This window comes from Pan paniscus, chromosome 1 (assembly GCF_029289425.2).
Source record: "Pan paniscus chromosome 1, NHGRI_mPanPan1-v2.0_pri, whole genome shotgun sequence".
NCBI lineage: Eukaryota > Metazoa > Chordata > Mammalia > Primates > Hominidae > Pan > Pan paniscus.
The window spans coordinates 24,103,382-24,131,074 of NC_073249.2; the positions used below are offsets into that span (position 1 = coordinate 24,103,382).

Sequence of the window (27,693 nt, forward strand, 5' to 3'; positions counted from 1 at the left end):
CGGTGTTGGGGATTTTCTACTGCATCTCGACAGCATCTCGGGTAACAACCGAGCCCCTCCTCGCAGCGTAAGTCGTAGGAGCCCTCGGCCACTCTTCCCCCTCCCTCCCGCCGCCGGTCCCAGCATCGGTCCGGGTTCGCTTCTACGCAGGTTCAGCGGCCGCGGAGACAAAAGCGCCCCTGCTCGTCTTCGATGCCGCTGCTTGGTCCAGGGGCTTCTGTGGGATTTTAACACGCTAAGGAGGGCACTCATAGTGTTTTACCGAGAAAAGCTTTCGAGCTCGGATCTTTGGTGATCACTTTAAGAATGTATTAGTTTTCTTTGTAGCTTAAAAAAAAAATCTCGTTCGCCAAGCCACCTGGCACCCCAAACACTGCTGCGAGCGCTGGGAGGGAAAGGGCGGGAGCGCGCGGGCTCCGTGTGCTGCGAGGGCGCCTGGGCGGCTGAGATAAGGCGGTGGCAAACGTCGCGCTCCGGGCCGCCCCGCCAGACTCGGTTTCCCCCGCTCACCGGCCTCCCCGCCCCCAGGCGGGGTGGGGCGGGGCGGACGCGCCACGGCGCGCGACCAATCGACAGCGCCGGGGATGATTCAAAAGGTCGAGGAGCCAATGGGAGCCCCGGGCGGCCTCGCCGGTGGGGAGGGGAGGCGAGGGGAGGGGAGAAGCGCCGCGAGGCGGGGCCGGGGAGGCGCGCGCCCGGCTTGCGGGACTGCGGGGCGCGAGAGCGCGGCCGGGTAGCGTCGCGCGCGTGGAATTGCCGCCGGGTTGCTGTGCGACTGTTCTCCTGGAGCCGTCCGTGTCACCGCCGGAGCCTGGCGCAGGTGAGTGCTTCCACCCCCGCCCTGCTCCCAGCTCCCCGCGGCGCGTTCTTCGAGGGGCCGCTGGGGGAGGAGGCCCGAGGCCGGCGCAGCGGCCGGGCCGGGGACCCTGGGCGCGGGGCCTGGCGCGGCGGCCTTCCCCTCCTCTCCTCGCCTCCTCGTCTCCTCCCCTCCTCGCCTTTTCTGGCCCAGTCGGGTGGTCGGGGCGGCGGCGGGCGAGGCTGGAGCTCGCCCGAGCCGGGCCCGCTGCGGAAATGGAGCTGGGGGTTTTAAACTGCGGACGTTTCCCTCCATGTTGGCGGCGCAGCGCGGCGCGGCTGTGGAGCGGCGGCGGCAGGGAGGGTTCGTGGGCGCCTTTGTCCTGCCCCGCCGCAGCCTGGCTCCCGGCCCCTCCGAGCTCCCGTCTGACAGATGAGCAGGCGGCCCCGCGGTCCTGCAGTAGGAGGCTGACAGGGCGCGGCGGCCTGGCGGGACGGGGAAGGGGCGGCGGCCGAGGTGGGCTTAGATTCGCGCTGCTTGTCGCTGGCTTTGAGGGTCGTGGTCGTCGCGGTTTGGTGATTCTCCAGGCACACTGCAGGGCTGCTCGCTCCGATGCGTTGAATTCCTTCGCCCGGACAGTCTCAAAAATCGGGTATTTAGGCGGGTGTGCGTGTTCCTGCTAAAGCACGATCCTGCTTTTTCACCTTTTTGAGGGTTCAGAAAAATGTTTTAATGACAGCCAGCCTCGCACTGCCAGTAGCCTCAAGGGGCACTTAGTAAAGCACTTGCTTGCGGAGGGCTTTGTTGAAGGCGCTTTCCCAGAGTGATTACGGGGCCCGGTCGGGTGTTCACACGAGGGCGCGGTAGATACCGTGGTCCGCGCGTGGACACCTGCAGCGCGAGGCGCGGCGCCTGGGCAGTGCCAGGGTGAACAGGCCCCCGGGGACCTTGCACGTAAACACGTGTAGATCTGTAGTTACGCATTGTAGTAACTGGTGTGTGGGAGAAGATGGAGCTACGGAGAAGAGCAGAGGGATCCTAATTTAGACTAGGCAACAAGTCCAGTTGAAGTTTTGTTTCTCAGGCTGCCTGGGAAGAGGGAGAAGAACGAGCAGGAGGGGAATGATGAGCTGCCCAAGGTGTTTATGGGGAAGAAGGCGCTTCTGCCTTTACAGCCAGGAAGGTGGCCTTTCTGTTGCTTCATGAAGCAAAGGGCGCGGAGCAAGGCCCGGGGTTCCTGTTTGCATTTTGCCTAGTGGGGCTACCGGGACTCAGGTGTGAAAAGGAAGCTGTCCAACGTCATTCGAGCGTCTTGCTCTATGCCACGTTTAGATGAATTTGGAGAAGTGAAGGAAAGATGGCTGGAGACCCCTGTAATGTTAATGAGCAGAGAATTGTTGTGTTCATAAACAGTAACATACCGGAGCTGGAATGTGTGAGGATTGCAGTGCCAGTTGACTCTGAAGTTAGCGGGCATCTGGCTTAATAGAGAAAAGCCTGAGGGTCTCCGTGTTTTTCCTGTTTATGGCGAATGAGGACATTGTGTGCAGTGAACAAAATTTTTCTTTACAAACACACTTGCCTAAAACATCTCTTGTAAGAAAAGCCTGTGTGTATCTTGACTCCTGTAGGTGAGTGCATAGTGAGTGACATGAACAAATGTGGGGCTTTTGTGTGCCATCCTGGCTATTTCACTCCTGTGGGAGAGTATATTAGGATGTGATTGCACTGTATCCTCACGTTTGACAGTTTTGTGTGGATCTTGTGTAAAGCGGGGGTGCACATCATGTTGTTGGCTTCATCTTTTGGAACATTTGTGTATAAGATAATGGTCTTCTAAGAAGAATGCCGGTTCATTTTGTTTGTTTTTCAAGCAAATCTTAATTCTTCTTTTAAAAAGTAAGCTTTAGAGACCTAACAGCTATCCACCATATGTGTTAACTTGTTTAACCCAGAATAATTGATAAGAATCTTTTTGGCACTGGCCTGCGTTTATATTACAGAGATACTGTGTATGTGGTGTGTAAGTGCAATGGAAAGATGCCAGTAAATAAGTTTTTAAGAACACGCAGAAACTGTTCAAGGGTCTTTTAAAACCTCAAGTAGCTCCTGCGTCCTGAAGGGCTTGTGTTTCAAAAGTTTATAAAGAGTTTTTTGCAACTTGAGCATCTTCCTGTAGGAAGACATAATTGCCTTCTTTTAACTCTGACTGACCAGTGTAGGAGAGCTAGTATTAGTAAGAGTGGTTTGATTTTGGGGGGCCTAGGGAGGAGGAGGGGGCTCAAGAGAAGAGAGAAGGAGGGTACATTTCCTTCCTCTTTCTTTGTACTTGGGAGCTCTGAGCTAAATGTTGAAATAGGCAAAGCTGGATGTTGTCACCTTCCGTTTTTATGCCCCTGCTCATGCAGAGGTGTTCACTGCCCCCCTGCTCCCTAAGTGCCCCTCAGGTGACTCAGCCAGGCCTGACTTCATCCCGAAAACTTGTGGGCTCCTCCCCACTACTCCAAGCCCAAACCCATTCATTACCCCAGTGATGCCCAATCTCAGGTAGGTGTAGGGAAGAAAGCTGCCTCTCTTACCTAATGTGTTAATTGACTGACATCCTCTAATCACCAGATAAGTACTTGTGTTTTCTTTCATCTACCAACCTAGCTGCCATCTCTGTAAACTAGTAGAGCTTGTTAAGTTTTTTCACAGACGATTAATAGTGAAAAAATGTGGTGGTTAAGAAAGGCCTCCCTCACCCCGCCTCCCCCCCCACTCTCCCACTACTCCCTTGGGGTAGGTAATTCAACTTTCTCCTTAATTCCAGAGTCTTCAAAGGTTCCTAAATGTTGCTTGTATTGTATCATCAGCTCTTAACAGAAGCCAGTGAGGAATGTATCTTGATATGCTTGGACAATACATCAAGAAGTGCTTAGTTGGTGAAATGAAAGTGATTTGGGGGACAGCTCATATCTGTCCTACTGGCTGCCCCTTGGACGTGGCCCCAGCTAGTTCATGTGGTACTGGGGAAGGTCGGCAGCCCTGGTTTTGTTGTGTGGAAATGTGATTCCGCTGGTCAGCCGATGGAGCGGCATTACTGTCTGGCAGCTGGAAGTACCCAGCTATCAATTGATATTTCAAAAAGGGTGGCAGACAGGCCTCACGTAAGTGGCAGTTCTTGCAGATTGCTTGTGGGTTCTTAGAGTATTGTGGGGCTTGTGGGCCATGTTTTGAATCAGAGGAAAAGAATGTTATAATTGGGGGTTGATGTCTGCTGTAGGCTTGAGAGAGGTGAGCTTGGATGAAGGCAACCACCCTGGCTTAGGTGGGTGGTTGGCAGAGTTACTTGGTATGCATTTGTACTTTAGCTGTAAGAGTTGAAAGCTAAATAACCCCCAAATTTATTCATTACAGACTTGGAATTATTTTTCTTCCTATTGTTGGGTTATAGTCATGTTAATTGTACATCCTTGATTTTCCCAGTCTGGTTTATAGTTTGCTGTTTTTAATAGAGGCAATTTGTTAAAAATACAATTAAATGCATTTTTAAAGCCATTGTAAATTGATACGCAAATTTACAAATGAGAAAATGTGTCCTTTGTGAGATTGTGCCTCATTTTTTGATTAGCGAGAACTGTGATCACGGTAGGTGGGTAACATTTTACATAGTGTGAACTTATGGCGCCTATATACATTGTTATAATTAATCTTTAGTGTCACATAGATACCACAGTGGCTAAATCATCCTCTAAAATGATTCCAAATGAGATTGAATGTAGCCTTTCTGGCCCTAAAATCCTGACCAGTCAATTCTGGAAAGTTGTATTTTAGTGATCAGCCTGTGGAAAAAGACAAATACATAAATGTGTATGTATTGACTCAAATTTTTTTCTTTAAAACTATTCAGGTTAATTATAGAAAATGCCAAGTAGGAAATTTGCCGATGGTGAAGTGGTAAGAGGTCGATGGCCTGGGAGTTCACTTTATTATGAAGTAGAAATTCTGAGCCACGACAGCACCTCCCAGCTTTACACTGTAAAGTATAAAGATGGAACAGAGCTTGAATTGAAAGAGAATGATATTAAGGTAAGAGCTCCTTTGGTTTATCAGAGTGTGTTTACAGTAAGTGGGAAATAACTCTAAGTATGGTTTCTAAGCTCAGGATAGTCAGTTCAGCTCGGTTTGAAGGCAGAGGATTGAGCTCTTGCTTTGGGTCACATACTGTTTTTGGCTCTGGGAATGTATGAATGAGGCATAGTCCTTGTTCCCAAGAAGCTCACACTTACTGGGAAAGACAGCCATTTGCATCTGTTGGTCCCCTGGGTTTACTACGTTCTGTGTCTGGAGTTTGCTGTGGGTGGTGTTGAGTGTATCAAGGGTAGAGAAGAGCCCTGGGCTTCAGGGGAGGCTTTCAGAGGCAGTGATACCTAGCCAAGTGCTGAGAACAAACAGGAAAAACAGCAGTTGATGGGGCTGTTTCTGCAGAGAGGGCAGTATGCCAAAGTCAGGGGTCTGGGGGACACAGTCAGCCAAGTGCTGGAAGGGGGTGGTAGGGGAGGGCTAAGCAGGAGCCAGGCTGGAGGGGCTTTTATATTCCATGCCCAAGGGTTTGGGCTTCATCCTGAACACCAAGGATTTAATCAGGAGAGTGACATTAATTAGATTCGAGTCTAGCCCAGGGCTTTTCAACCTGTCTGGTGAGGGCCTGGGTTTTAAGATATCTGATCCATAGTATACAAACATTTATATAAAATGCCATAAAAATGAGTTACTAGAAAAATAAAGACATACAAAATAGACGACTCACAGTTTTACTATCAGATTCGATAGATATGAGATTACTTTGTCAAAATGCTATAAACATTTCCATACACCTATTTCTCAATTTTGGTACTTGCACAGATTAGTAACGAGCATTTCTAGGACCCATGGCTGAGGATGACACTTTGAGTGCTCTAGACCAGGAATAAAGCACAGAAAGTAAATATTTTAGACTTCATGGGAGCGGCTCCAGGCAGTATGGAAGGGAGCAGACATGGCAGTGTTCCAATACAACTTTATGGACAGTGAAATTTGAATTTCGGATAATTTTCACACTTCAGGAAATACTGTTCCTTTGATTTTGTTTGTAATCATTTAAGAATGTAAAAGCCATTCTTAGTAGGAAGGCCACACAAAAATTGGGGTGAGGGACTTGGCCTGGGGCATAATTTGTCTACATCCCTAGAAGCAACATAAGGAGATTCAGAGTAGGTGGGGACACAGTGAAACAGTTCCCAGTCATCCAAGCTCATGTTTTATTTTCAAGATCTGCTTATGTGTTTTGTTCAGAGTGAAACTGTGGTACTGTTTTTTTTTTTTTTGGTCTGTGTGCTAATTTATTTTGTCCTGTCGTCTCAGTTTTAATCCATGTTAATTATTACCCTTCTTGCATATGGTGTTGGAAATAAGTACAGCTAATTGGTTTAGATACATTCGTTTCATGGAAATACCTTCAAAGAACAGGAATGGAAAGGCTGCATTTGTCTCATGAAAGATGGATCATTATGAAAGCATTTTCCGTTGGCTTCATCTGATCCATTCTCAGATCCTAACATTTCCCGTGCTGATTTTAGAGTTAATGGTAGCAGTTCCTGCCTTTGTTATCCTCTTCTAGTGTGGGTCTGTCTGTATGTGTTATGATTTGTGGTAAAGCTCTTTGCCTTCTTCCCCCTTTCTAGCCTTTAACTTCCTTTAGGCAAAGGAAAGGTGGCTCAACTTCCAGTTCCCCTTCCAGACGCCGAGGGAGTCGATCAAGGTCACGCTCCCGATCCCCTGGTCGACCACCTAAAAGTGCCCGCCGATCTGCTTCTGCTTCCCACCAGGCCGACATTAAGGAAGCAAGGAGGGAAGTGGAAGTTAAATTGACTCCGCTGATTCTGGTACTTGTGTTTATCCTTATACAGCCTTTTGTCTTCCGCTTTATGTATATATTTACTCAAGTTACTTGCAGTTAATAATATTAAAATGTCACTGAAACATCAAATCTAAGTTAATGACTTTGGGAGTTTTCATATAAAACAAATGTTTGGAATAGAAAGTTTTAAATATCAATGGAAAAGAATGTCCTTCAGTTACCAGAAATGCTATTTAATATTTTAGTTTTTAAAAAAGCAGTGTTCAAATTTGAAATAGATGTAGCTTGTAGATTGAACTGCGTAAGGTTTTTACAGTGTATAAAAGTTCATATCATGTATGAAATGGTAAGACAAACCTGTATTACGGAAACATTCTTACTCTTAGCGTCATTATACTTTATCACTTTACCTATTCAAAGATGATTTTAGTGGAATTACTTTCAAGATGTAAGCTTTGAAATATCAGGGTGCATGGAGCCTGTAGATCTTGTACAAATAGTATTTTAGATAGTAGACCAAAGACAAAGTATGTTAAGTAAAAAGAATAAAAGTAATCTTCTATTCACTTAATGTTAACCTCTTTTCTGGATAGAAGGCACACAGACTTTGAGACAGAGTCTTGCTCTGTCACCCAGGCTGGAGCACAGTGGCGCAATCTCAGCTCACTGCAAGCTCCGCCTCCTGGGTTCACGCCATTCTCCTGCCTCAGCCTCCCGAGTAGCTGGGACTACAGGCGCCCACCACCATGCCTGGCTAATTTTTTGTATTTTTAGTAGAGACAGGGTTTCACCGTGTTAGCCAGGATGGTCTCGATTTCCTGACCTCGTGATCCACTCGCCTCGGCCTCCCAAAGTGCTGGGATTACAGGCGTGAGCCACTGCGCCCGGCAACAGACTTTTAATAAACTTTAAAAACTGGATTATATACATACTGCTCAGTAGTCAGCTTTAAGACATTTTAAAATATTGGGATAACCTTTCAGAGTGTATTTTTCTACATCATTTTCGTTGTTGTATTCTATAGTATGGATATATGGTAAATTGTATACATGTAACTTAATCGTTAAAGTCAGCTCTGTCAATGATAGACATTTAGTGTTTTTCCTTCCATATTTTCACTGTTACAAACAAGTATTTTTATGTAACATCTGATTATTTCCTTAGGATGGATTCTTACAAGTGGAACTGCTAGGTCAGCTGTATGGTGCAGATTTGAGGCTTTTAATACATATTGCCAGATTGCATCAAGAAAGTTTATAGTAGTATCAGTGTATGAATGCTCAGTTTCTCATTCTGAGTATTACAATTTTTTTTTTTTTTTTTTTTTTTTGGAGAATGTGGCTGTCAGACATTTTCAACTTACTGTTCTAACTTATATTTTGAATTCGAACATTTTAACTATTAGTGGCTCTCTTTACCACCCCGGGACTCCAGGAGCAGATGCTGTGTGATACTTTGTTATCCTTTCATTTTTAATATTTAGTGACTGCTATATTTTTACAGTGTAATCTTACAGTCCTGGTGTCACAAGAACCACAGAAGCTTTGCTTCTTATTGGTAGTGCCTTGGGCCTACTGTGTGTTGCATAAGTACCCACTATTTCTTAGTTTTCCATTATGGGCTGTTTTGGAGCAGTGAATGTCTTTTTGAATGTCTTTTGTTTTTTATCCAGTTAATGAACTAATTTACCAATTTTTACTTTCTCTGCCTTTCATAGTAAATACCCCTAAAATCTATCAATGAAATTATAACATTCAGTCTGATTACGTGAAAGATGAAAGTTTTTTTTTTTTTTTGAGGCGGAGTTTCATTCTTGTTGCCCAGGCTGGAGTGCAACGGCGCGGTCTTGGCTCAATGCAACCTCCGTCTCCGGGTTCAAGAGATTTTCCTGCCTCAGCTTCCAAAGTAGCTGGAATTACAGGTGCCCGCTACCATGCGTGGCTAATTTTTTTGTATTTTTAGTAGAGACAGGGTTTCACCATGTTGGCCAGGCTAGTCTTGAACTCCTGACCTCAGGTGATCCACCCGCCTTGGCCTCCCAAACTGCTGGGATTACAGGTGTGAGCCACTGTGCCTGGCCAGATGAAAGATTTTATGTAGAAATCTATCCAATATTTCAGAGACTGGGAAATTCTAGTCAGTTTTATTCCTTTTCATTTTTAACAAAATGAGGGTTAAATTCGTCAGAATTAAGGCTGTGAAAAATCTGTTTTATTGCTTGATTCCAAAACAGTAAGTTTTTACCATCATGTTTCTTTTTAATAAGTTACAGTTCTTTTGATTAAATGTTTATATTCTTCAATTTAGAAGCCATTTGGAAATAGCATCAGCAGATATAATGGGGAGCCTGAGCATATTGAGAGAAATGACGCACCTCATAAAAATACACAGGTGGGAAAGTGTTCCCTTTCATCTTGGTTGTTTTTTTTTTCTTTTTTTTGGTTAAAAGTGACTCTCCCTTGAGAAGCACATTGAAAATTGTAATATTTTATAACCTGTTGTAAAATTCTGTCCTTAAATTAAGACTGAATATAATTTCACAAATTTATTCTTACTAGTGTATAGCTGTATTGAGATGCTGAAATAGTTAATGCAGTAGCATTAATGGTAATTGTTCACTGCAGATATTTAATTTTTAAATTTTTCATTTAGGAAAAATTCAATTTGTCACAAGAAAGCAGTTACATAGCAACACAGTATAGCCTTCGTCCAAGAAAAGAAGAAGTCAAATTAAAAGAAATAGATTCTAAGGAAGAAAAATACGTTGCAAAAGAACTGGCAGTGAGAACCTTTGAAGTGACCCCCATCCGGGCAAAGGACTTGGAGTTTGGAGGAGTACCTGGTAGGCCTCAGAGCTGGGCCCAGAGAGGGCAGGTGGGGTGAGCTAGGGGTGGTTGCCACAAGGTGAACTGGAAAGGCCTCTCTGAAGACATCTGAGGCAGGCAAGGTAATGAGCCTGGTGGGAACCTGTGGAAGAGCCTTCCAGAGAAGGAACAGTGGGTGCAAAGGCTTGAGGTGGGAGCATTTTGAGGGATTATGGAGTAGAAAGGATGCCATTGTAGCTGTGTTTAAAACTTTTAGCAGTCTGTTCAGAGGTTTTGAGCACAGAAGTACAAAGAAGTGATAAAGGAAGGTTGATCTGGGAGTTTGTATCGCATAGATGGTTACTTATCAGGGACAGAGAGCTCTGCTAATAATCAGACCTGAGGCGGCAGGGGCCAGCAGTGGGCCTCAGCTGCCTGCATAAAATGGGATCCCGGAGGCTGCCCTACCTGCTAGGCAGGTTGATTGTGAGGGTCAAAGATCTGAAGTGTGCAGAGTTTTGGAGTTACTAAGTGGGTGGAACTGATGAAATTTTATGAGCTAGTAAAAGAAAAGACTTCTTGTCTAAATGGCTCAAAATCCTGCATGGCTTAATTGCTTTGTATTTTGTTATAACCTTTGGCTAGCTGGCCTGTTACAGATGCTGTCCAGCATCACTTAAAATTTGCACACATTACATGAACGTGACACTATTTTAATTGTTAGAAACTGAGGAATATAAAGTTTTTTGTTAAGATTAGGCTGATAGTTTTTAGATGTTCTGATCTTCAGTTTGCTGGAGTTTCAACACATTCGCTCCTTAGTGGTTGGAGGTCAAATGTTTTAGAGCTTGGTTTCTGAGGTGGGTGTAGCTATTCAATGTTGGACCTCTTTCTTTTTTTTTTTATTTTTATTTATTTATTTATTTTACTACTTTGATGCCCATGGTTGCCAGGCCACCAGAGGTGACAGGTAGAGATGGGAGTTTTTGATGGTACATTAGAAATTGGTTTCAGACAGTTAGCCAGATAACGAGTTCTGATCTTAACAAATCTAACATGATTCTTAAATAAATAAACCAGATTGAAATTTGAGCCTCGAATGTTCATGAATTGTTTGCAGGTGTGTTTCTCATCATGTTTGGCCTGCCTGTGTTCCTCTTCCTGTTGCTGTTGATGTGTAAACAGAAAGATCCCAGTCTTCTGAATTTCCCTCCTCCTTTGCCAGCTTTGTATGAGTTATGGGAAACCAGAGTATTTGGGGTCTACCTCCTGTGGTTTTTGATTCAAGTCCTATTCTACCTACTGCCAATTGGAAAGGTACGTTTATGGTAATTCTGTTTTGTTTTAATAAGATGAGGTCTCACTATATTGCCCAGGCGGGTCTCCAACTTCTGGGATCAAGTGATCCTCTTGCCGCAGCCTCCTGAGTCGCTGGGACCACAGGCCTGTGCCATGCTGCCCAGCCTTAGAGTAGTTTAAAGGTTAAAGGCTGTTGTTGGTCATAATTCCCAAAACTTAGTTCATGAAGCCATTTCTCTTGTGCTGTCTGTATAACACTTGCTTATTAAGAGGAACTTAAAAAAAAATCTGATTGAGATTTCTTGTGTAACTTTTCAAACCAAATAGAAAAGAATAGGCTATTTTGCAAAGTAGCCAACTCTCAGTGGAGGTTGCTATGGAAAAAAAATTCACTCTTAGTATGTGTCATTTCAGATGCAGCATTTTAAATGATTAATTGATAGGCTACTGGGCTCAATGGACTTTAGTCTACATCTTTTACTTTAAAAAAGTATGAAAAGTTTCTAATTTTCATCTCTTTCAGAAGCTTGTTGTCAAGAACATTTTACGTTGTTTTCAGATTCCTGCAATATCTTTAAAATTTGTCTCTCCATTGCTAAGTGTAGTGTTTTCTTCTTTCAGTAGAATCCTTTACTTGGATATATTTAAAGAAACATGAGATTCCCTAAGTAATAAATAATTTATTTAAAGATCTTATTCTTAGGGCTTTGCAAGTTTGCCAACTGTCTGTAAACCAAAGGATCGGTTTTACTGGTGAATGCCAGTGATAGGAGGGTAGAGCTGCAGGCTTAATACTGTGGAGTGAGACCATAACTTTAGTGGCTCTAGCAAGGATTTTTGTGATAAAGACCTTCAGTCATTTCTACGGTAAGCCTCTACAGTTAAATTCAGATTCATTTAGGGTAAGGTGATTTCAGAGTATCAAGGAAAGCAGTTTTGGTGTTTAAAGTCATATATGTATATACTCATAGACTAAAGTGACTAAAAGCATATATATTAAAATATATATTAATATTATGCAGTCATCCCTTGATATCCTTGGGGAGTGGTTCCAGGACCTCCTGTACATACCAAAATCTGAGGATGCTGAAGGCCCTGATAAGAAATAGTATAGTATTTGCATATAACCTGTGTACATCTTCCTTGTATACTTTGTTACCTTTAGGTTGCTTATAATACCTAATTCAACGTAAGTGCCATGTAAATAGTTATCATACTGTATTAGGGAATAAGGACAAGAAAAAGAAGTCTGTACATATTCAGCTCAGATGCAATTTTTTCCGAAATATTTTGGATCTGGTTGGTTGAATCCATGGATGTGGATCCCGTCGATACGGAGGGCTGACTGTATATTTGGATCTATATATTCACAGATTAAAGCCTAACACAGCATTTACTAGACTCCTTTAATAGATAAGGATCATCTGAAATTAGCATGTGGCATTTTACTAATCCTGTGATCTCAAACAGCTTTTACGTTTCTCTTGGGAGAGGAGGAATGCTAGCTAATGAAATCTGTAGCTAATGATAGGATAAAGTAGTTTAGCCCAGAGCAAATGATACTATATTTATATTTTACAGTTTGAAATGAATTGCTACATTTCTGAATAGTTATTTTGTGGGGTAAAACGTGGCTGCATTGGGCAAGTGGACTTTTTACTCAGCCAGTTCTGTTGGGTACCATGCCTGTGGGTATCTCTGTGCTGAATGCTGTGAGTGATGCCGAATGAAGAGAGGAGATGGTTCTGATGCATGATGCGTGCTCACAGTCTCTCTCTCTTTTTTTTTTTTTTTTCTTGAGACAGGGTCTTGCTCTGTTGCCCAGGCTGGAGTGCAGTGGTGCAATCTGCAACCTCCTCCTGGGCTGAAGTCATCTTCCCACTTCAGCCTCCCGAGTAGCTGGGACCACAGGCGCGTGCCACCAGGCTTGGCTAATTTTTGTATTTTGTATTTTTGTAGAGAGGGGATTTCACCATGTTGCCCAGGCTGGTCTCCAACTCCTGGACTCAAGTGATCCTCCTACCTTGACCTCTCAAAGTGCTGGGATTACAGGCATGAGTCACCACACCTGGTTTCTCACAGTCTCTTATTGCAGATAAAAGAATCACATGAAATGGTTAAATAACTGGATGGGCAATATATATATAATATATAGCAGAGCAAGTAAGCATATGAGTATGCGTCATCAAATAGCACTTGGGTCATAGTAGAGTGGATAAACAGGGTAGAGCCCAGTTGAAAAGGACCCCACAAATGGAAGACAATGGAATCATACTGTTACTTTGTAAGAGTATGGTAGCCATTGGTAGATGTTTGAGCTAGGGATCCACTACATATAAAGGTATTTAAGCACATTTAGTCTTGAGGTGGTACACAGGAGTGGCAGGGAGCGTGGCTGTTGCAGTTGCTTGGTCCTACACTAGGAAGTCATTACTGAATTTGTATTTAAGATAAATTCCTGAAGGTGGAATTGCATCATTAAAGGGCTTGCCACTAGGGTTTTTGAAACATATTACTAAATTTCCCTGTTACAAGATATCTTCCTTCTTGGGCGTGTTGAAAATTAAGTGATATTAGAATATATATATATGTGTGTGTATATATGTATATATGATGGTGATGTGCTTAGTAAATTTGTAAATTTTTTTTCTTTTAAGGTTGTAGAAGGAATGCCTCTTATTGATGGAAGAAGACTCAAGTATAGATTAAATGGTGATTTTCTTTTTTTAAGACTCAAATTGATGATTTGATAGCTTAAACTTCTAAGTGTTAAACTCTTTGTTCAAGCTGATTAGACCAGAGTAGTAAGTGATAAATTATTTCTTAGTAGTTGGAAGAGCAACTGTTTATACCTGTAGCCAACTTGAATAAATTATGCCATGTAAAGTAACATAGCCTCTTAGTCACTCTTGTCCACTCTCCAGTTTTATTTTCTTAATAGTGCTCATCACTGTTAGAAATCATTGCACTTGTCTAGGATTTTATCACCCGAGGTGTTACACGGTTGCGGGCATCCAGCCCACTCCTGCTGCGTGAGCTGCTCTTGTCCTTGCTCATGTCCTCTGGGCTGTCCCTTGAATATTCGTCACACACACTTCCTGGGCCTTTGCCTGGAGAACTTACCCCCAAACGTCTGACACCTGCATCTTCACCTCCATCTGTCTTCTGCTGAGAGAAGCCTTCAGGTCCCTTTCTCTCCCCTGCTCTGTTTTGTTTTTCTGTCTGACATTTGTGCCTCCACACATCAGTGTATTTGTCTCCTCATTAGGGTCTCTCCACTAGAATGTGGCTTCATGGGCTAGGACTTGGCTATGTTCATTGTGACACCCTTGGTGCTAGGAAAATGGGCATATAGTGGGTGCTCATTCATATGTGAGTGCTGGATGGATGAGTTGTGAGCTTGCTGGGCAGCTCAATAAATGGATAGACCTTGCTCCCTGTGGGTCCGGCACCTCGCACTATAAGAGCATGTGCTGAGTGCATCAGTCCAGCTTTGTCATTTGAAGACTTTGGCAAAGTACAGATCTATTTTGTAGTCATCCTTGAATGATTTTCCATTTGACAAGATGGAGTAGAGTGTTTTCCTTTTCTTGAGAATTACATTATATATTGTAATGGTTGAACTTTTTATCCTTTCAATTCTTCATTTTTTAACTTTGGATACTTTGTTTAGAGACTTACGCAGCATCTACTCTGTCTGCAATCACTCCACTGGGTTCTAAAGGGGAAGCCAAAGATAGTTTAGACACCTTCTGCCTTTTAGTGCCAGTCATGTGATAAAACGTCTCCCTCAGCTCCAGAGTCTGACCCCTGGTGGGTGCTTAATACTTATCGTTGGTATTGCTAGACTTTTTGTTGCTTTTACCAAATTCTTTGCTGATGGAGCAAGTTTTAGAACCTTTGGCACCCTCCCTCCCTCTGGTGGTTCTCTTACCACACCAGGGAAGGTGAGTCTGGGGTGAGGTGGGTTGTTGACTTTGCCGCCAGGTCCTTTGATTTCAGTGTTTTGTGTGTTTCTCTGTAGGTACCAATTCTTTTCTAAGTAGTCTTGTGTTATATTTTCACTTCCCTCTGAGGGGTGTGGTACATTCAGAGACTGAGCACAGCACTTGGACATGGAGCTCTTGGAGCCAGTGGGGGAGTGGCTGGCCAAGTTGCTTGATCCTTTTTAAAAATTTCCTCATCTAATTACTCTGGTTCAAGTATTGAGATTTCTTTTTGAGATTTTACGATTATTAACTAAGGAGGTTCCTAAGACATTTTGGATGATTATTTTTAATCCACATAGGCTAGAGAGCAAAAGACTGCTTTATCTAACCATTCTTTTTTAAAATATACATTTTATGAAAGGTAAATGAATATTTTCAAAAGTCAGAATTTAGAAGTTATTGTTTGGAGTATTTGTGGAAAATGTGGATTCAGATAATTTGAGACAACTATTTTACTTTACAAAAGGTTTGGTTTTAGAATTCTCATATAAATAACAGCTACCTCTTTTTTGCTTTTGACCATTTATCCAAATGTGATTTGATGACTTTTTAGGATCACAGCTCTTTGAGGCACTCAGCTCCTTTGAAAGCAAAACTATTTCTTTAGCCAAAAGAAAAAAATTGGATCTTCCAGTGAGCCTTTCTATGTGGCTGCAGGACTAGCCCGGAACGAGAGTTCTGTGGAGCCTCACAGGGCGGTTGCTTTTTAACTTGGCATTGCATGTGAATGTCCCCGCCTGCTGTCCCTACCCCCCAGGTACTCGCAGTCCCCTGCCTAGCCTCGGGCATTTGTGTTGTGGCATCTTTTCTGCGGGTGGCATGTTAAGATCTCTGTTCTGGATGATAGAGTTTTACTAGAATCTTTTGAAACCATTATTGGCAACTTGGTTAAGTATAAATATTTATAATTTTGTAACTGCCAACCTGGCTCGGTGCCTGACCCCTGGTGGGTGCATAATACCCTCCCCTTAGGTAATGGCATTAGACTTTAAAATATGTGTTTGGCCCAGCTCTGTTAATAATTAGCCATTTGACTTTGTGCCTGAGTTTGGATTGTGGGGATTTTCAGGTTGCACTTCTTGTCTGTTTTCACTTAATTAAATGCAAATAATGACCATTTGAACTGAAAAAGAATCAATATGTTAAACTATTTGGAAAGTTCTACAAGAGATAATGGCATGTATATTGAAAATTATACCTCAGACATTGCTTATTTGCATATTTGTGTGTATTTAGTCTGAATAATGAAATTAAGACTTTAAAAATGAACATTGCATTGTTTCATAGTGGCGTAAGTTTCATGTGAGCCTTGGGTTAATATTAATTTTCCACTTCCTTTTTTTTTTTTAAAGGATTCTATGCTTTTATCCTGACATCTGCAGTCATCGGAACATCTCTCTTCCAGGGCGTAGAGTTTCATTACGTGTACAGTCATTTTCTTCAGTTTGCACTTGCGGCCACTGTTTTTTGTGTGGTCTTGAGTGTGTATCTCTACGTGCGCTCTTTGAAAGCGCCCCGGAATGACCTGTCGCCTGCCAGCTCTGGTGAGCAGTGATGAATTGCATGTTGGATGAATGCGTCCCAGAGCCCTCCAGCAGCCATTTCCAGATTTGAATAGATTGCTTTTTTTCTAACTTCATTTTTGGGAAATGAAGAGAAGTAAGAAAAAATGAAAAGATGAAGAAAAACGTTAAAGAGATATGAATTTAAAGGAAGAAAATATTTTTGTTTTACCTTCATACTTTCTTACTCATTTCTTTTTTTTGCAGTTGCTTGATGACAGTAAGACGTTTAGTAAACTTACAGGCATTTTGACTTATGACAAATATTATTTCTTTGTCCAAAATAGTAAACACTCTTTAAAAAACAAAAAACAACAGAGGTTACTGGCCGGGTGAGGTGGCTCATGCCTGTAATCCCAGCACTTTGGGAGGCCAAGGCGGGCGGATCACCTGAGGTCAGGAGTTTGAGACCAGCCTGGCCAATATGGTGAAACCCCATCTCTACTAAAAATACAAAAATCAGCTGGGCGTGGTGGTGCACACCTATAATCCCATCTACTCGGGAGGCTGAGGCAAGAGAATCGCTTGAGCGTGGGAGGCGGAGGTTGCAGTGAGCCGAGACTGTGCCACTGCACTCTAGCCTGGGCCACAGAGCGAGGCTCCATCTCAAAACAAAACAAACAAAAAACAAGAGAAACGAGAGGTTACAAATTGGTTGATGCTGACCTAAAGTATTTCAATATAAAAAAATGTCGCCTATCTAAAAAAAATGGAGTGTAAAGTCCTTTGGGGGGGCCCCCATGATTTTGGTTAACTTTTTTAAGAAACCTGGGCCCCCGGCTCCCCCAAAGGCTGGAGCAACTGCCTTTTCAGTTGGGCAGGCATCTCCTGGTTCCCCTCGTCTGTGCCGTCCTGTCTGCCTCTCACCACCAGAGCCCTGCTCAGGCTCTTGCAGGCAGTGGAATTGTGAGCCTGGATGGTGTGCGGCAGTGCCGTTGTAAAGCCTCCTGACTGGGTTTGGAATGCTGTTTGGGTAAACACTTTTCCTTTCTCAGGAAATGCTGTCTATGATTTCTTCATTGGCCGTGAATTAAACCCTCGAATTGGTACTTTTGATCTCAAATACTTTTGTGAATTGCGCCCCGGATTGATTGGATGGGTATGTCTGGTTTTTTTTCTTCTAAATTTCAATTCAATAGGTCTAATTAACTGCTAGAAAGAAATGTAGACCATTCAAAAATAAGCAGTGGGTGGTATATTTTTAGGGATAATTATGGCTTTCCATAAATCTATCAAAATACTTTCTTGTAAGTATTTTCCAGAGGTTTAAGATGCCCTGTTACAGGTTATGACAAATTAAATAACTTTTCTTTGCTTTATTTTTATTATATCAGTTTATATTTATGTAGGAAAGTGATAGTGTGGATGAATTAATGTAAGAAAAAATGTATTTTCCTCCTTTTTAAATTTTACCTAGTTTTAGGCTTGGAGTTGCAGATACAGAGCAAAGAGTTCCCTTCCACCCTTCATTCTGTTTCTCACAACATTAGCCTTGGAGGAAACCGTAGTGTAGTGATGAAGAACAGCAGATTAACATAGTGACAGCATTAGTTACCAAGTCCACAGGCCTCATCGAGTTCACCAGTTTTTCCGCTGTTGTCCTTTTTCTGTTCCAGGAACCTCGACAGGACTCCACAATACATTTAGTTGTTATTCCTTCTTAGTCTTCTCTAGTCTAATAGTTGTTTAGGCTTTCCTTGTCTCTCATGACCTTGATACTTTTTGGAAGGTACTGGTTGGTTATTTTGTAAGTGTCCCTCAGTTTGGGTCATTCCAGTGTTCTCTTTGACTGCGGTAAAGTTACCCACTGTGACAGGAACACAGAAATGATAGCTGTGTCCTTCTCAGTGCATTGGGTCCAGGGGCCCATGGTGCTGAGATGTCTTATTCCTGGTGGCGGGTAGGAGTTACGGTGGCGTCTGCCAGGTGTCTCAGCTGTGAAGCTCACTCATGCCTTTGTAGTGCTAAGGTCTCTGGGGAGGTGCTTTGAGGCTATATACTTTCCCCTTTTGTTTCAGGTGGTTGTTAACTTGGTGATGCTTTTGGCTGAAATGAAAATACAGGACCGCGCTGTTCCATCCTTGGCCATGATTTTAGTTAATAGTTTCCAGCTTCTCTATGTGGTGGATGCTCTCTGGAATGAGGTAATTAATTTTAAGAGCCAAGGCCTTGGAGTCAGATGGCTTTGAGTGGGTGAGTGACCTGTCAGAGCCTCGGCTTCTTGCACACAAAGTGAGGGGAGCATGGCCTGCCTCCAAGGCTGCTTGTGAGGAGGACGAGGCCATCCATGTGAAGCTGACGAGGGAGCACTGACAGGTGGGAAGTTTCTAGGCATTTGGGAGTGCTTCGGTGTTTATCAGCTGTTCTTGTGTTTAAAAGTAATATTCTAAATATTTAAGATTGGTGGATCTTGGTTTTGTTTTTGTGGGTGGTGGTAATTATGGTATCACATGAAAATGGATGGATTACTACTAAATTAGAATGGTGTTTCTTGGACTGTCAAGAGTCACCTAGTTTTTAAATAATGGGGGAGATGTTTTATTGTTAATGTTTTAAAATACAAAGACTAGCTCTAATTAGATGAATGTAAAATCAGAAATCAAGATGCATTGAGGAAACCAGTTGAAATAAGGCTAAGTTTCCATCTTGTGTCTTTTTTCATACATTGATTAGTCTTTCTACTAGTTGAAGACTGGTAAATGTTTTGTTTTCTCTGTCTCAGCCAGCATATTTTAAAAATTTTGTCTTCCTCAGGCTTATTTTACAAGTATTTTATCGTATTTACTGTTATCTTTGTAATTATCTCCAAATTCCAACTCTAGTTTTCTTTCCATATTAAAAACAAATCTGGCAGCTGTACATCATAATGTTCCAAAACAAGTTTTAGTGACAGTCTGTTGAGACAATCTGCTGACATTTTGAGAGAAGACCTTTTCTCTTTGAGCCTGGAACATTAAAAAAAATTATATTATTTGGTCATCAATACTATGTATCTCCCCCACCCCTGCTGGCTGGTCTTTAATTTTGGCCTTCTATGCAAAATTGCAGAGAACATTTGGTCAGAACAACTTCGCAAGTTTGATATTGGTGTTTCGATGATCTCCTTGTTATTTAGGAAGATTAGGGCCACTTTGAGGTAAACCTCAATTACAAGCGGTGGGATTAGTGCTATCCGCTAATTACGGGTTCCTGTTGCGCTCCTACCACTTCACAGACCCTGGCTCAGAGCTTGGGAAGCTGTGAAGGTGGTGATAACACTTCAAATTGACTTTAAAAATTCCAAGTCGACCCAAAATTAAACATGTTTTTGAAATTAAAAAACAACTATTTTGTAAATGCACTTACTATTACCAGTGTAGCTTTGTTTGCTGTTACAGAATGAATCGCCAAAAGAGCATATAGATTACAGTTTGCAAATCAAATGATATTTCACAGTTGTGCTCACCTCAGAGGCTTCTTTAAACCTTCCTTTCTAGTAGCTTTCCACTGATCAGTGATCATTTCTTCTGGTTTCTTCTATTACTAGCTTTCTGCCATGTTGTGGTTGTCACTTTTTAATTGGCTTAGAAGTTGATATTTTCTATAGATTTAGCCAAACATTGACTTGTGTTAAAAGAAAATTTTTTGCATCTTAAGGCAAAACGCTTAATGCAATATTAACATAGCCCCAGGGGTAGAGAACTAGAGTTAGGAAATTGTTTTCTGTCTGTTCTCAGTATCTCAGCCAGATGATAATAAGCTTCTTGAGGAAAGATTGTATTTTATGATTTCTTCAGCATTCTGGCATGCCACTGGGCAATTAGCAGATGCTTAATAACTTCTGTCAGGTCACTTGATAGAAATCCCTCTGTATTCAAGAATGTGCTATACCTTAAGAAAACTGAGACTACCTGTTTAAATATGCATGACCCTTCCTCTGAGCCATCCTGTGAAAGCCTTGGGGCTCAGGAGCTGGTGGGGCTAAGGTCCTCCCCCGACCCGGCATTGGGTGCTTACCCTTTGCCCTCTCACTGCCACTCACCACACCTGCTTTTATCTGCTCCCACCAATTTGTCACCTTTATCCTCTTTTGGACCAGGAATCAGATCACAGGCCTTGAGAGAGAAGAATAAGACACTCTTGGGGACAGAAAGTTAAAACACCGTGTGTCCTCACTTATATGTGGGCGCTAAAAAAGTTGATGTCATAGAAGTATAAAGTAGAACAGAGGATATGGGAAGGTGGGAAGGGTAGGGGGAAGGGAAGGATAGGGAGAGGTTTGTTAAAGGATACAAAATTACCACTCGATAGGAGGAGTAAGTTCTAAGTTCTAGTATTCTATACCACTGTAGGATGACTATAGTTAACAGTGATACATAGTTTCAAATAGCTAGAAGGATATTGAATATTCCTAACACAAAGAAAGAATGTGTTTGAGATGATGGATATGCTAATTACCCTGATTGGATTACTATATATTACATGTATTGCAACATCACTGTGTACCCCATAAATATGTACGATTATTATATGTCAATTTTTTTTTTTTAAAGAGAATAAAGTACTCTGGTAACTAAAGAGTATAAGCCTAAGGAGCTAGATTTTGTGAGATTGGTTTTTCTGTTTCATGTGACATCTGTTTTTCTGTTCCATGGCCTATTTGCTTTCTTTTCTGGAAAAAAATGCTATTTGGAGGTACCACTCTTTTTCTTTAACCTAGAACTTTGATTCTCCAACAGAGCTTATACTGGCTAATATTTCTACATCAGTGGTCTCTACTGAGGTTCTGGGTAGTTTAGAGATTCCCTTAGGCCAGACCTTCAGAGTGTTGACCTTGGTGGTGTTTCCGTATTCTAGAGTCTGGCCTGCCCGTATCCTGGTCCAGAGGCGATCTGGCTCATGCTAACCAAATCACCAGGGAGTAATGCACTTTTATTAATTTACATGAGAAGCGAAGCTGTCAGTTCACCATGTTGCCAGGCAGCTTAATTTCTTCTGTGGAAAATGCACATGAAATGCCAGATTATGAACAGAAATTAGATTGGTCCATGTGGAATTGAAACAAAAAGAGTTGGTGATCTTATTCCTTCAGCAAGCATATTTTGAACACTTCTCTCCATGGCGGGCACTGTGCTAGGTACTGGGGTGGCAAAGGTGAAAACACACAGCCTCTGTCTTTTAGAGGCTTTTAGTGTAGTGAAGAGTGACTAGACAAGTACAGTAACCCAATTACTGCAGCCTACTGGTGGGTGGTGATATCTGAGAAGTGCCCAGGTCTGAGCAGCAGGTCAGGAGGGCAGCAGAGGGTGTAGGGCCTATGTGGAGGTTGGAGGAGGGGTTGCCAGCAGAGGGGAGGGCCTGGGCATGGGGGCATGGGAGATGCTTTAGAGATCTGTTATCTCCAGAGCATGAGTGAGAGGCTGGCGTGACGGGAGAATGTGACGGCAGAAAGACCTAGCAGGCCAGGGGAACCAGATCTCTCTCCCCTTTAACAAAAAAATGTTGGTTGTGGACCCGCCCATAGCACTTTTTACATTTGCCTGTAAACTAGTACTTTATTTGAATACTTTAAACACAGAAGCTCCTTCTCCCTTTCCCCGTCTGTATCCTTATAGGAAGCGTTGTTGACGACCATGGACATCATCCACGATGGATTTGGATTCATGCTGGCTTTTGGAGACTTGGTGTGGGTTCCCTTTATTTACAGCTTCCAAGCCTTTTATTTAGTCAGTCATCCAAATGAAGTGTCTTGGCCAATGGCTTCTCTAATTATTGTTCTGAAACGTGAGTATTAATTTTAGTCTCAGTTTAATTTATTAAATATTATGTACTGAGGCTTTTATGCCCTGCTGTCTACATACTTGAAACATGCCATTTTGAATGGCCAGCATTAGCTCAATTTGAAGCCATTTATGATGAGTAATAAAAAATCTGCATTTTGCAAAGAGAATGGATGGTTCATACTTGGGTTCTCAGTAGTACTTGAAACAGATTATTTTAAACCATCTTGCTTTTAAATTTAATAAATTTAAGTTGTTTTAATTTGTTTTGGTAACCATATGTCTTTTCTCTTGAGTGCCTGCTTTTTCTGGTAGGCATCTTATAAAGTAAGAAGATTTGTCTTGCCTTCATAGAGCTCACATTCTAACAGGAGAAATAAGACATTCCTGCCTTGCTGTGAGGTGTGTGAGTGAGCACTAAGAGGGGCTTAGATGACGGGTGTTAAAGATAGAGAGAACTTCTCTCTGGGGAGCGTTAGTGTGAACTTATCGGAGGATATGGTGTTCGATTTGAGTTTTAGAGGGGAAAATGGGATGGGGAGATCGAAAAGTCAGGCACTGGGAACAGCTCAGCAAGGGTGTGTGGTGGGGAAGTGTGAGATGAGGTTGGGAAAGACTGAGAAGTCCAGTTTGGCTGCAGCTGCAGTCCACCAGGGTCAGTCATGGATTTTACTTCAGGATGAATTTTCATTGTTCTTACACTGTTCATTAAACACTTCTACTAGAGGTTGGGCAGGGAAAATTAGCAGTGAACTGCAAATACAGATAGTTTTGCTACACAAGTTAGTATCTGTGGTAGAAGTTCAAACCATTGGTTAAAATTAAGATTTAGTTTCACCAGTGGTTTGGATGTCCATGTCATCCATTTTATTATTCAAGACAGTGTATTTTATAGTTCAGCTAAAAATGGGGAGTGTCTTAGTTCGTTTTGTGCTGCTCGAACAGAATAGCTGAGACTAGGTAATTTGTCATGAAATTTATTTGGCTCATGGTTCTGGAGGCCAGGAAGTCAAAGAGCATGGTGCTGGAATCTGGCAAGACCCCTTCTGCTGCAGCATCCCAGGGTGGAAGGTGGAAGGACAAGAGAGAGTGAGGGAGGGCAAGAGAGAGTGAGGAAGAGCAAGAGGGGCTGAACATACTTTTATAACAAACCCACTCGAGATACTGAGCCCAGTCCTGTGATAGCCACATTAATCTGTCCATGAGGGCAGAACCCTCATGACCTAATCATCTCTTAAAGGTGCTACCTCTCCACACTGTTGCATTGAGGATTAAGTTTCCAACACATGAACTTTGGAGAACACATTCAAACCAAAGCAGGAAGTAAAGTTACTCTCTTACTAGTTTATTGAGGATCGACTATATAATAGTTAAATGTCAGTGATAGATTGATTTTTGACATTCTGAAATTTGGATAAAATTAGGAACTTATAGACTTACAGTGGGATTCAGCATGTATTTAAAGTGCAGGATGTTTTGGTGCTGATTCTAAGCTAGTGTTTGATAATAAAATGTTTGTGCCATGGCCAGTAGGTATAACTAACAGATGATATAGCTTGTAATTTTGATTATACTGAACTCTAGTATTGATTTTATTGTAATGTAGGCTATCTTAGATCTTATCTCTTTCATGGATGTAACTATATTTGTTTTGCCTTCAGAGCGTTTCCTAGGTGGATGATTAAAGTAGTGTGATAGATTTCGGAAGGGTTACCATCTTTTTACATAGTGGGATTTAGAGTTTTTGAGTTGTTCTTAAGAATCAGGCCAGGTGCGGTGGCTCATGCCTGTAATCCCAGCACTTTGGGAGGCTGAAGCAGGAGGATCTCTTGAGCCTAGGAGTCTGCTTTGGAAATTTCCTCAGAGCATAGAAATCATTTTTAAGAGAAATTACAGATGCTATTAAGCATTAGAGTATAACTAAGTTATTAACATAGGAAAATATTTTAAAATTGCAGTTTGTGGTTATGTAATCTTCCGAGGTGCAAATTCTCAGAAAAATGCATTCCGGAAAAATCCCAGTGATCCAAAGCTTGCACGTAAGTATTGATTTATGTTTATATTATATATATTACATGAAGGTTTTATTTTTCTTTTTGTCTCGACATCATTAAAAATGTACTTTTATTTTTATATAGATTTAAAAACCATTCATACTTCAACGGGAAAAAATCTTCTAGTTTCTGGATGGTGGGGCTTTGTTCGCCACCCCAATTACTTGGGTGATCTCATCATGGCCTTGGCGTGGTCCCTCCCATGTGGTAAGCATTTTAGAAGAGTGCTAGTTTGACCCTTTTAGCCGCCAGAAAGATGTGTGTGTGTGTCCTTTGTGTGGGACAGTGTGGCCAAGGTGGGTGTGAGTCTTTTTGTCGCCCTTTTCTACTGTGAGGTTGGCCTCTGTAGAAGCTCCTCTGGCTTCTGAGGGGAATTGGGAATTCACAGAGCCTGAAGTTTTACTTTAAGCCTAAAAGCAATATTTTAAGTTTTCAGCTGTGCCTGATAGCTTTTTTCTAAGTAGAATATATAGAAATTAATTCAGCTTCTTAATTCATGATTCAGTGTACATAGATTGGGAAAAACTTTGGTTTTTAAGAAGAGAAAGAGATTCTGTTTTTCTTTTTGTGTGTCTGGCCTCGTGGGGAGCTGGGGAAGCAGGGGAGCAGGGGGAGCTGTGGGAGCTGGAGGTGCTTGGGGAGCTGGGGTGTCAGGGGGAGCTGGAGGTACTGGTGGAGCTGGGGGAGCTGGGGGAACTGGGGGAGCAGGGGGATCTTGGGAAGCTGGGGGAGCTGGGGGAACTGGGGGAACTGGGGGAGCAGGGGGAGCAGGGGGAATCCAGGGGAGCTGGTGGAGGTGGGGGAGCTGGCCCGTGCCTGCTGCCTGTTTGGTGGCCCAGCCTGTGGTGGAGGACAGCAGTTTTTCTTCTTTGCTGGGGGAAGAAGGGCGAGAAATGGAGAGATGTGTATTAACTATGAGGACAGATGTTTTGATTGTGATGGATTGTTAGAATGGATTCATCAGTCTTTGAGTAGCTTCTAATTTAGATATGACCTTCTGCCACTTCCCAGTGGGATTTTACAGACTTGTTTAATTATTCTCATCATTATTAGAGAAAATGAAGTACCTTGTGGTTCCATTTTTAGAGAGTTTGGGGGAAAGCAGGAAAAAATACATTGTAGTGATAATAAAAATATCTAATACTGTGTACTATTATTATCCACAGGTTTTAACCACATTCTGCCTTATTTCTACATAATTTATTTCACCATGTTGCTTGTCCACCGAGAAGCTCGTGACGAGTACCACTGTAAGAAGAAATACGGCGTGGCTTGGGAAAAGTACCGTCAGCGTGTGCCCTACCGTATATTTCCATACATCTACTAATGCTCTTCTGGCTTTTCTACAAAATACTCCTGCAATTCCAGCTGCCATTTGCAAAAACAAGGAAAAAAATCCGAAACTTTCTTTTGTTGCACTGACAGGGTCTGTAATTTTTTTTTTCTTTTTGAGTCAGGACTATAGAGCCGAGTAGTTGATCTTTTAATATAGCCGTGTTTACTTGTATTAAATTACAGTTAACATAGGAAAAATACAAGTAAGGATGTGAGAATTTGCATTTTAATGGGAAATTTTCAACCCTTAATCTGAAAACAGAAGACAGTCTTAATATAAATGTACTGTGAAGAATGCTATTGATGTTTATGGTTTCTGATTACTTTTCAAATTTTGATGTTTTTTTGCCAGTTGGCTTTTCTTAAATGAAAACACTGTTCCATTTAAAGTACATTTATGTTTTATTCAGTAAGAGAATAGAATTTTCATTTGTTTTTCTTTAAATCCTTTACTAATTATATAATTTGAAAGCAAAAAGAAGGGCCTATATTAAATGCTGAAAGTGAAAAGCGATGAGATTATTAGCAGACACTGCTTAAAGGAGACCATTTGTAGCAGTTGGCTTAACCTCAACTTCAAAAACTACATTGAAAATGTAAATACATAGCTTAGTTTTTTGTAATATATGGTGACTTCAGATTTTTTTGTACAGTATTTTGAATGTGAGATGATTGTCAGGACTAACTGTCTTTTTAACAAAACATTTTCAGTATTTTAAATAAAATTTTGTAAAGTAATGTGAATTAAAAATTTTGGAACAATTAGAATTCATTCACTATTGTATAGAAGATGCTGTTAAAACATAGGAAGGGTATTTTTCTTGATCCAAAGTTTGTGAATTTGGCTTTGCTACCTCAATTGCAGGTGTTTGTTTGCCTTTATAAACTGTTGCAAATAGAAAAAAAATAGAATAAGTATATATTTTTGGAGTAACATCAATATTTAAACATTTTTACACAGATCGGTGTTTGAAAATTTGCCATTTCAGGCTAATATTTTTATATATTTTTGACTTTTTAAAAGTTCATCAGTGTTTTTGCTACTGTTAAGCTTATGCAGTTTATACTGTATTTTTTATGTATCCTTTATATTTACCAAACATGACTCCCTGTAAAGGAGTGCTGTCTTAAAAACAACTGAAGGGGTTAAAGTCGTTTCTTTTAGTTTAATAGATGTGCATAAGGTAGCTTTAGCAATTAAATTCTAGTGAAGTTGATATAGTCTCATTTTTAATTGTCCTGTAATGGAACAGTAGCAAATTCACTAAACTTTTGTGTTCAGAGTTAAATTGTTCTCAGTACTTTCAATGTAGGGGAATGTAATAAACATAGTGTGTATGTTTGGGTTTTAATTACACATTTTATATATGAGCCATTTAGATATGCAGTGTTAATTCTATACTGCATTTGAAGTGTATGTAACTTAGCTTATGTTAATGCAGTCATGAAGTTGGTTTGCTCCAGCATCCGGTAGTCTTTAAACATTCTTTTAGTGAAATTGTCATTGTTTTATCAGTGCTAATGTGTGCAAGCAGTTTTTTTATTTTGCTTTTCACCTGGCATCAGAAAGTGGTGGCGTTTTCTGTACTGGATTACACCAAGGAAGCTTTTGGGAAGGAAGGAAGGACATTAAATTCTTTCCCTGGTAATGAAAAGAGCCCTTTATCAATACAGTGCTGCAATTTCTGGATATCAGCTACACTTTATTTTTAATTTTGTTTTTGACATGTTTATTTGGCAAATTTTATAATGAAGTTTTAAGTTGAAAATAAAATGTAGCAACATTTTGATCACTTTGGAGCCTTTTTTTTCTCCCCCTTTCTTGCTTGAAACTCTGAGATTTTTGGGACCAAGACAGGAGCCCTTAGATTCCCACCCCTGCCCAGCCTCCTGTTTTCCTAGGATCATCTGTTTGGGACCCCTGGCCAACTGCTGTTTAAGACTCTCAGAATGTTGGAACTCAGAGGGGTTCCAACTCCCAGAAAATGGTCATGTGTTTAGTATTTGCTGTTTGAGAAAATACAGAAATGCTAAAACTATTGTAGATCCAGTCATACTTTCAAATGCATTTGTATGAATCACAGAAGCATCTGTGCATTTGAAAGACAGTACGTGTGTGAGAGACACACACATGTACTGTGCCTGCTGACCATGCTTTAGTGCTTGTTTGGATTTCCAGTTGACTCTAAGCCTGAATTGTGAGATGAGATCAGA

General features: G+C 41.6%; 1 protein-coding gene across 2 annotated transcripts; it reads left to right on the plus strand.

Annotated features, from left to right (window-relative positions):
• The first annotated feature begins 655 nt into the window (after positions 1 to 655).
• On the plus strand, positions 656 to 27,273 carry LBR (lamin B receptor). Of its 2 annotated transcripts, XM_034947743.3 has the most exons (14): positions 656 to 820; positions 4,689 to 4,867; positions 6,502 to 6,702; positions 8,985 to 9,068; positions 9,330 to 9,519; positions 10,602 to 10,798; positions 13,438 to 13,492; positions 16,122 to 16,313; positions 17,327 to 17,430; positions 18,350 to 18,475; positions 21,926 to 22,094; positions 24,049 to 24,129; positions 24,229 to 24,351; positions 25,311 to 27,273. In XM_034947743.3, exons 2-14 carry the CDS (start codon positions 4,703 to 4,705, stop codon positions 25,469 to 25,471), a joined length of 1,848 nt encoding a protein of 615 aa, XP_034803634.2. In that variant the 5' UTR covers positions 656 to 820; positions 4,689 to 4,702; the 3' UTR covers positions 25,472 to 27,273. The 2 variants fall into 2 exon arrangements, with proteins under 2 accessions (XP_034803634.2, XP_034803637.2); XM_034947746.3 differs by lacking the exon at positions 18,350 to 18,475.
• The last annotated feature ends 420 nt before the right edge of the window (positions 27,274 to 27,693 follow it).

Bases quoted from the DNA above. Each gene is read 5' to 3' on its own strand.
- LBR (XM_034947743.3), top strand. From the start codon at position 4,703: ATGCCAAGTAGGAAATTTGCCGATGGTGAAGTGGTAAGAGGTCGATGG. The intron at 9,520-10,601 runs GTAGGCCTCAGA...AATTGTTTGCAG, and splicing joins GGAGTTTGGAGGAGTACCTG to GTGTGTTTCTCATCATGTTT. The intron at 13,493-16,121 runs GTGATTTTCTTT...TTTTTTTTAAAG, and splicing joins ACTCAAGTATAGATTAAATG to GATTCTATGCTTTTATCCTG.